Source organism: Leucopleurus acutus, assembly GCF_964270905.1.
Source record: "Leucopleurus acutus genome assembly, chromosome: 6".
Lineage (NCBI taxonomy): Eukaryota > Metazoa > Chordata > Mammalia > Artiodactyla > Delphinidae > Leucopleurus > Leucopleurus acutus.
The window spans coordinates 79903309-79913411 of record NC_139149.1 but is presented as its reverse complement, the minus strand read 5'-3'; the positions used below and the strand labels follow the sequence as shown (position 1 = coordinate 79913411).

The 10103-nt window shown below is 39.3% G+C and overlaps 1 protein-coding gene across 1 annotated transcript in view; it reads left to right on the top strand.

Moving 5' to 3' along the window:
• Positions 1–318: 318 nt before the first annotated feature.
• The window catches only part of DNAH7 (dynein axonemal heavy chain 7), a gene marked incomplete at its 3' end in the record, with an annotated part of 233361 nt that continues 223576 nt past the window's right edge, over positions 319–10103 (top strand). The window contains exons 1-4 of the mRNA XM_082841795.1: positions 319–450; positions 6132–6194; positions 9039–9147; positions 9886–10033. Coding sequence (XP_082697921.1) covers positions 436–450; positions 6132–6194; positions 9039–9147; positions 9886–10033 — 335 coding nt within the window. The 5' untranslated portion in view covers positions 319–435. The remainder of the gene's footprint in view (positions 451–6131; positions 6195–9038; positions 9148–9885; positions 10034–10103) is intronic.

Genomic DNA, 10103 nt, shown 5'->3' with positions numbered 1-10103 from the left:
AAAATAGGAGTTAAGGCAGGGACCCGCAGCACCCAGCTAAGTTAGGAGGGTGCAAAAGTGACCGGTCAGTAATCCAAGGGTATTTACTCCTCAAGGCAGAAGGAAGAGCACCCACCGCCTTCAGCTATTTACTCGCCCGCTGCTAACGCACCACGCGGGCTCAGGCTCCACCCAGCGCCCTGGAAAGTGCCTCCCGCGGGAGTGCACTGCCAGTTCCCGGGCGCTGTCCCAGGAGCAACAGATGACCGGAAATGGAACCTGCGCGGGCCTGTTGCTTAGCAACGAACGCAGCCGGGAAGCTAGACAGCCCCGGCGCTGAGGGAGCATAGACTGCCTTGTCCCCGGGCGACGCATCTCTCGTCCGAGCGGTTCCTCGGGGCTCCGGGCAGGAGCGATCCAGGGGCCACCGGGTGCCACCAGCGCGTCCTCACAGCCATGAGCAGCCGGCAGGTGAGAGGTTGGCTCCTCGCCAGACTCGTCCGGCTGCGAAGCTTCCCTTGTATTTCAAAAGTGATGGAAGCCTAGGTCTTCCGGACTCCGCAGTTGTGGCCTCGCGGGGTATAGCTTCTTTCATCCCACTTATGATCTGGGATACTGAGCGTTTTCGGTGAAAACTTTTATATGTTCTCTTCCCAACCGTTCGTACTTGGTGTTGTCATAACAACCAAACACAGTGGAGCAGAGCGCCTGCAGTTTAAATTACAGCCCTAGAGTGTCCCCAGTGTGCTAATGGTGGCTGTGTTTGTCTGGGGGGAAGCTCGGTGGGGAGTTGCCTTGGATTTGGGCTCTAGGGTTGGAATATAAGCCCCTTCCTAGCGGTGCGACTTTGGGCAAATCACTTGGTTTTTCTAAACCTTCTCTCTCTTTTATGCAAAGGGGAGGAATCAGAACAAATTTTCCTCCTTTCTAAGGTTATTACAAAGTTCAAACAAGATACCATGCCATACCATACCACACATGAAAGGGTTTGGTAAGTGGCAAGGGGAATTTCTTCTTAGGAAAACATCCCCATGGCATGTAACAAAAGATGCATATGAAACCGTGGGGAATCATCATTAGTCAAATCCATTTCACTGGCCTCCACTAATCAAGTTGGTTTTAATTGTTGCTACAAAAGACTTGCAGGTCCTCCACTCCACATGGAGCCTAAACATTAAGATGTTTGCCGGAGTTGTTTTGCAGGAGCTTGGAGTCAGCTGTGTCTCTGGGGCTGAGCTAGTTAAGGTTGCATAGGCTCCCTGACCCTCCAACTGGGCATATGCAAGTATGGCTTGGTGACCTTTTGACATCGGAGGGCTGAAAACTCCACCCTCAGATCCTGTTAAGCGCCTGCATTTTTGAAACTAGAGGCCTGTAGCTTAGTTACACCTGAGCAGAGGGGTGATTTCCACGCCTACCACACCTTTTTCCAATCACCTTTCCCCACGCTCCCCACGCTTCTCACGCTCCCTACGCCTCAGACGGCCCTGCTGCGTTACTCCTTATCCCATAAGTACCCCAGCCCCTTGGCTTCCGGGAGCCAGATTTGAGATTTGTTCGTCTGTCTTCTCCTTGGCTGCCTTGTGAATAAGCCCTGTCTTCGCTGCAAACCTCGGATGTCTCAGCGTTTTGGCTTGCTGTGTTTCTGACAAAGGGAACCGGTAACATATGTTGCAGTAGATACTTTTTAGAACTCTTTATTGAATTTAAGGGTAACTGTAAACAAAAGGAATGAACAATGGTCCACCTTTTTAATGCCAGAACAGAATGGGAAGACGTTAAGTGTGGGCATTATTCTGGGCTAGCTAGAAAACAACTCTAACTCTCTAGATTTGTATGGAAAAGGCCCCCTAAGCATCCTGGTACTGAACGGAAAACAGTTGCTTTTAAGCCTGTAGATTTTGCTTAGCTTCTTGGTTTGACACTAAACTATAATCTTTTCTTTTTCAAGCTTCATAATTTCTTTGGTAGTGTTAGAGTTTATTGTGGAAAGAAGATTAAAAGTAACATTGAGTTGTAGATTACTAACTGAAAATGTCAAAACCCTAATTCATTAATTAATCAAAAATAACTTATTTTCTTGATGCCCACATCAGTCTTTGACCTGCTTTTGAATCATGTGCTGTGGTGTTGAAATTTAAAATATTTCTTTACCATATTTGCAGTGGTATTTCTGAATAGCTGTTGTTTTACAAAGCCCAAATCGACCAATTTACAACTGAAAAGCGTCCACTAAAAACCTATTGGCAGTTAAGTTTTAAGTTTCACTTTATCTTAATAAAAGTGATGTTTGGAAATTACACGCCCCCACCCCAAAGGAACCTCTGTTATTCAAAAGGCAGTGGGATCTTGAAAGAATGGGCATGAGCCCATCTAGGACTATTTACATTTTCTACATACTATTTTTAAACAGTAGAGGTCTCTCTCTGGCTGCTTTTGTTGACTTGTAATTTTAAAACTCTTGATACTTTCATTTATGCTAATTTTGAGTGTAGCTTTCCTTTTGAAAGGGTGAAAGTTTTAATATTTTAACCTGAAACAAACAGAATGGATTAAACTTTTGGAAATAACATTTTGATGTGACATTTACTTATGTGTTCATTTAGTTTGAAAAAGTAAGCAGGTGGTAAAATCATATTTGCTGAAGGAGATTTTAATATATTCGTCTCAGTAGTGGAAGGTTTAGAGTGACATGGCATTTTTCAGGAATAGCAATTTGAACTCTTAAATTAGGTATTTAAAAGAAAAATCTCTTGGAACTGCTTCTTTCATTTTTAAAATTAGTTAAAACATAAGGCTTTTTGAGTTTCAGTTGAAGAACTTTCAGAGGTTTAAAAATACAGATATCCAAAGAGCGCGAAGCTCCCCGCAAAATCCACTACAGATTGTGGGCAGAGAAGAGGGAAAAGCTGTCAGCTTATCTCTACCTTAGCGCATTTTCTAGTTGTTAAATTAAGTAGTTTTGCATTTATATGATGCTCATTCTGTTTTCCTTCATCCTGTCTCCTTGATGTTATTGCTTAAAAAGGAGATCAGAGTGAAAACAGTTGGGTATGAGGCCAACAGCATGGTGATAATTTTAACAACCATAACTCAGAACATATGATGACTATATTTAAATCAACCCTATTAGATTTTGAGAGTTGGTTGTTGATTGAATCAGACAACTTCAGGATTATTGTTGATTTTAACCAGACACATTCATAGATTCTGGTCATTTCATCAGAACTGTTAAATTTGGATTATACCAGGTTTCAAATATCCCTTCCAATAGGCAAGTAGTTGAAAATCAGTGAAATAAAAACTGAGTGCCAAGCCAGAGTACTCAAGGAAGACCTTGACTCTTCAGCAATTTTAATTCTGGTAATGTAAAATTATATTAGTCAGGATCCCAACAGAAAACAGATGGCATGCTTAAAAGGATTAAATTGAAGAAAACTTATGAAAAGACCATTTGGAGAGGTGTGGGCAAGGTTAAGAGAAGAAACCAACAGGGATGAGGATGCACCTAAGGATTAATAACAGGAAGTCATTGCCATTCCTAGGCCTGACGGGTCAAAGAAATTGAACCCCGTTCTCAGAACTTGGTGAGAGCTGGAGGCTTGGAATGGTAGCTTCCTGAAAGGAGCTGAACTTTGGAAGAATTTAGCCACTATCAGAACTACGGGAAACAGGGAGTACTAGGAGAGAAATATCCAAAACTCTCTCCTTTCATCCTGTCTAGTCTCCTACAGGTGCCTCTCATTGCTTAATCCCCAGCAGAAGCCAGAGGGCTGGGAGCCCAGGTGCTGCCTGTCTACAGAAGTCAGCCTTCTAGGCACAGAGCAGGAAGGAAAACATGGAGACTGGATTGGGGCAAACAAAGAATAACCATCACAGAAATTATTATATGTAGATGCAGCCTTCATGGACATTTCCCTGTTTACAAATTAGTTGGGATTAAAAGTTGGTAAGTCAGTTGTTCAGATCCTGTAATGCATTTTTCACTCAGAATTCTTTATACCTAAGAATAAGTCTAACAAAAGATGTGTACAGGGCTCCCCTGGTGGCGCAGTGTTTGAGAGTCCGCCTGCCGATGCAGGGGACACGGGTTCGTGCCCCGGTCCAGGAAGATCCCACATGCCGTGGAGCGGCTGGGCCCGTGAGCCATGGCCGCTGAGCCTGCGTGTCCGGAGCCTGTGCTCCGCAACGGGAGAGACCACAACAGTGAGAGGCCCGCGTACCGCAAAAAAAAAAAAAAAAAAAAAAAGATGTGTACACCCTTATGAAGAATATTACAAAAAGTTTTTGAAGGATACACTCCAAGGATGTGAATAAAGAAATATATTGTATTCATGAAGAAGTCAATATCATAACAATATCAATTTCCGCCAGATTATTCTAGGCATTCAATGTGTTTCTGTCAAAATCCCCCAAAGTTTCATGCAATGTGGATCCTAAAATTCACGTGGTAGAGAAAAGGTCAAGATTGTATATAATAATTTTTAAGAATACTAAGGTGGAGAGAATTGCCTTACAGATTTCAAGACCTATTGTGAAGTCATAGTAATTTAGACAATGTCATACAATTTGTTTACAGATAGACAAATATACCAATGGAATTAAAGGGACAAAAGAGATATTTACATACTCACATGTGTATTATATGTGTATTATATACACACTCTATAGTATATATGTGTGTGTGAAATAAAATTGTATGTATACTAAAATATATGACCAAAGATGTTTATTGGAACATCTTTTGTAATAGAGAAACATTGGAAATAAGCTAAATGTTAATTTACAGGAGAATGGAATGGATGAATCACATCATATTCATACATTAGAGTACTATACAGCTGTGAAAATCAGGAAAGTATCAACGTGGGAAGTGAGAAAACCATCTTGCTTGCATGCTGAAGAGTTTGAAAGTCTCCCTCTATGATGTAAGGGAAACTTTCTGGGAAGCTGCCCTTCGGGATGCCCGTGAAACCTGCAACCCTGCTGGAGGGTGTCTGTCACTGGGTCAGCCACACACCACAGGCTGGGAAGGTGCCCACAGGCAAGGATGCTGACTGCTGGCAGCCACACCATGGAAGCAGCGACAAAAAGCCCTGGAACCAGGAAGAGAGTCCCTTCCTCTTACAGTGTTGTTTTGACACCCTTTGTAATATTAATGCTGGTTGGCAAAGGAGAAGTGTTACAGAGTCCTGCCCAATCACAAAGGGGGGCAAAAAGGGTAGACTTGGAGCTGAGAGGCAATAAATTGACAATTGGCAAAAAGCACGACTTATAATCTGCTTTATAGATCGAAGTATTTTCCTCAACAGTGCTTCCTCTTACCTAGGTGGAATTCCTACCATGGAATCATCCTCTACTCAAAGGAAGTATCAGCACTTTTCCCTGAAAGTTGCTGCTAAAAAGTATATGTTACTTACAGTAACCTGACGATGCATTAACCTGAATACATTGTCAGCTTAGGAAGTGGAGCATTCTGGTTGTCAATAGGACAGAAATGGTATTTTAGTGATAGAGAAGGGAGGTGGAGTACAGTAAGCCCTGGACACTAACTAGGTTCAGATTAAATTCCTAGGGGATGATGTAATGGATAAAAGGCTTTGCACATTTTTAAACCTTTCTGATGGGTATTGTTGGATACCACTTTCCTTTCTTTCCTTGCTATGAAAAAGCAATTCTAAGACAAACATTGAGAATTTAAAAAGTAGTAGAGGGGCTTCCCTGGTGGCGCAGTGGTTAAGAATCCATCTGCCAATGCAGGGGACACGGGTTCAAGCCATGGTCTGGGAAGATCCCACATGCCGTGGAGCAACTAAGCCCATGAGCCACAACTACTGAGCCCACATGCCACAACTACTGAAGTCCACGCTCCTAGAGCCCGTGCTTCGCAACAAGAGAAGCCACCACAGTGAGAAGCCTGCGCACCACAAAGAAGAGTAGCCCCCACTCACCGCAACTAGAGAAAGCCCGTGCACAGCAGCGAAGACCCAATGCAGCCAAAAATAAATTAAATAAATTTTTTTAAAGTAGTAGGGTATGTCTTTAAATATTTTGAATACTAAGTGCTTTACTTTAGATCCTCTGTAAAATTTGGTTGAATGAATCAATTTTATCATTAACAGAGTAAACTTTTTTTTTTTCTTTAAATGCAGGATAAATCATCCAGCAAAGAAAAATCCAAGACACCAGTAAGAATGTTACCACAATTGCCTACGGTAATTTACCTATAGACTTTTATTGGATTTTTGCCCTTTTAAAAATGTTTACTAGTTTCAAACTTGTAAATAACTGAATTTATGATTTTGAATTTTGTGCTCAATTTGACTATTTTCTGATTGAGAAATTCTGAGGTGCACGTAAAAGGAAAAATAGCTATCTTAATAAAGTAAGTGTAAGCTGTAATTTCCTAATAGTGTGTACAGTATGTTTGAATATTCTGGATAAAAGTATTTCCAAGATTATCTAGCAGAAAATATATCAGTGTTGGAATTAGGAGATGAAGCTTTGGGTTACATCCTCGTCACTAATGGCCCTGCCATCTGAGGGAGTCACTTACCTCTCCGAGCCTCAGTTTCTGAGTTTGAAAGTAAGAAGCGTTGATGACCTTTGAGATGCATCTTCTGGCACTGAAATGCTATTACACAGAAGATTCTTCAGGTCTTGCCATCCTTTTTATTATTATTATTATGACTAAAAATTGTCATTGTCCTGTGGAGGAGGCAGTTAGTAGACATTGTCAGTTGACAAGTGCTGGGTAAGATGTACTTGACTGTGATAAATTTTACCCTTTAGTAGTTATATTGAATTTAATGCCATTGAGTTTTGCTCTTGTAACTGCTGGAAGCTGAGCTTAAGTGGAGGTTCAGTGCAAACACTGTTTTTTTAAAAATTGTGATAAAATATACATAACATACAATTGATCATTTTAACCATTTAAAATCTATAGTTCATAGACATTAAGTACATCCATATTGTTGTACAGCCATCATCACCATCCATCTTCAGAACTCTTCATCTTTCCAAACGGAAACACTGTACCCATTAGACACTAATTCCCTGTTTCCGCCTCTTGTCAGTCCATGGCAACAAGCATTCTACTTTCTGTCTCTATGTATTTGGCTACTATAAGTACCTCATAAGTGGAATCATACAGTATTTGTCTTTTTATGTCTGGCTTATTTCACTTAGCATAATGTTCTCAAGTTTCATCCAAAGCATTATTTTTTGAAAGATATTTTAAAAGCTGAGAACAAACTATAAAATTGAATTTGTGTTGTTTTATAGAGAAAGATTCCTGATAATTTAAAGTGGAGGACATTTTTCACTTAGAAAACTTGAGTTAATATTCTTAGATAAAGTAAATGAACATTTCAAAATATACATTTTAATTGAAATTTTTTTTAATGATACCAGATTCTATAGAATTGAGCCATAGCACCTTTTCTGTGCTTCTGCAAAATCTATCTTAAATTTTCTAGCTTAAAAGACAAGATTTGAAATGGAATAGGCATTTTCTGTTTAAAAATTTGACAAATTTTAAAAGAAAAAAATAAAAATTACCCTTAGTTTGTTGTGTCTTATTAGTATATAGGTTTAGAGTTGTAAACTCAATTAAAATTTCCTGATTCAGTATTCAGTGGCTGAGTTTAATAATCCTTTCCTGTCATTGGCATATAATAGTCTAAAATGCTTTTATTGGCTGATTTAAACTTGGTTTTATGTTCATGTTTGGCCATATCTTACATGTTCTCAGCATTCATTTTCTCAGTTTCATGTGTGTTAAGGGAGATGATATTTTTAAGAGATTTAAAAAAATCCATTGACCAAAGCAAACAAACAATTTTCATTTGAATATTAAGGTTTGTACTTGGATAAAATCTTCCAGCAGTAGTTAAGCCCTAGAGTGATTTTCATTACAGACATTTATGCTTCTGGTGGTGATCCTTGTTGAAATCAAGGGTGAAGATGACCCAGTGCTGGTGGCTCCCAACCCCTCTGAGCTAGTGACCTGATTCCCACCCTTTGTGAACACCTTACTCATAGCCCACCCATGAATCTGAAATCCTTTATGGAGCAAGATGAGAGCGGAAGAATGGAAAGGCAGGCAGGGAAGGATGGAAAAGCATTGACTTATTAATTGTCTCAGCTTGTTTTCCTGTGAAAGAAGAGCCTGTAAAAAGGGCTTCTGTGCAGGTAGTTTATTTGAAAGTAGGAGTAAAGGGCTGGGAAGAGTAAAACTATTCAGTAAAAGCCAGTACAAGCATGGGCTGTGAAGTTGGCCTGAATGTGAGAGGAAGACACAGATTCAATTGTCATTGTTTAAAAATATGTACATTCTACTTTAAAACCCACCCATCTGGGTTTCTTGAAGAGACATAGGTTCTAGCAACAGTGGGTCTGTGTTCTGTTATTTCAGTAACCGGCTCGAGCTAATTAGTTGTTGCCTTTTTAGGAGACGTAGGTTTTCTCCTGTTGGCCACAGTCCCCACCACCCCCTAACATTTCCCAGCACTGAAGCTGAGTGCCAATTAGCTATCATCACTACCTTTCCTCCCTCTTTCATGATACCTGCCAGAACTGTGTAGATATAAGAATTTATAACCCCTGCCTTAAACGATGGAATGAATTTGTGAGTTGCCAGGGTAATCTAGAGCTGCTGAAGCCATGAGAACAGGAAGATCCTTTGGAGCTGGAATGTAGAGGAACTCATTAGCATTGGAGTCCAGCACGGTGTGGCTCTAATTAAGATGGAAGGCTTAAAAAATCACTTGCCAATGTCTGTGGGTGAGTAAACTCTGTGGAATGAACACCTCAGTTAGGTAACAGGTGTCCACGTCAAACCAGCAGCAGAGCCTTTGGTGATGTGTCCCAGATGTCACACACCGTGCCATTCACAGACTTTAGTGACATTTGCTATTGGGTATTTGTGCCTTCTTTACAGATGTCCTAATTTGTTTGAGAAAACGTCTGTGTTTATACATTCTTACGCATTTCATGAAAAAAGGTTTTTTTGTCCCCTGACCTTGTTTTGTTAATGCTATCTAAATTTCATATTTCAGGTGAGTTCAAAGCCCCAGTGGCAGCAGGCGGCTCCATCATTCCACCTGAGTGTAAAGCGGGATGAAGGTATTCCAGGGCAGTTTAGTGTTAAAAATCAACAATCGTATGGTAAGAACTCTAATATTCTATCTTAGACTTCAAGGACATTTTCTAGAGAAAAAAATCACACAATATTTAGTTAATTGGAGCAATGAAATCGTAAACTGAAATATTTATGTAAAGTAGAAAAATTTATCCCAAGTGTGTTCCCTAAGAAAATAATTGAATCCGGTTCTTAGTTATTTCAGGCTGTTGTAAATGCTATAAAAGCTGATATTTTAGGAATTGGGATGTTTATAATAAAACTTTGATTTATTGTATTCAGAATTTGCCTCTGTATCAACGACTAAAGGTTTTTCTAAGGGGGATTTTAGTAAGTTGTAAACATTACTTCTAAATTATTTATATTAATATTTTTGACTTATCAGATTGATTGTACTGAATATTAACATTTTTTTCATCATGGTTCTTTAAATTTTCTGCAATAGTTTTATATTCTGTTTTTATAATAATTTTAATCTTCATTTTAAGAAGGTTCTATGCAAATATAATTGAAAATCTGAGTTTATTAACATTAATCAAAATATAAAATAAATTAATGAATATTCTTGAAATAAAGTTTTCTCATGATGACATAAAATGAGAGTTAGTTTAACTTCCTCGTAGTGAAAGAAAATATGGTTACTTAAGAACTTAAAGAATGTAGTTTTTTTCTTAAAACATGCTTCAGCATTTTATTCTAACCACTTAAATATTTTAGCTTACTTTTTAGATGACTAATTTATGCCTTTTTTTTAAAAATTCAAGCTGAATACATGGAACGCTTTGGAAAAAAGGGCGGGTTACTCGACCAGATTGATGATAGTCATGCTGGACCATCTACTTCCAAATCAAAGAGCAAATCTCCACATAAAGAACGAGAAAACTTTAGAAGCACTCTTGTTAATGTCATTATGTAAGTTCTATAAGCTAACCAGTGTTATCCTCGTTAGAGCCCCTGGGAACTTTTTAATCTAAAATTATAA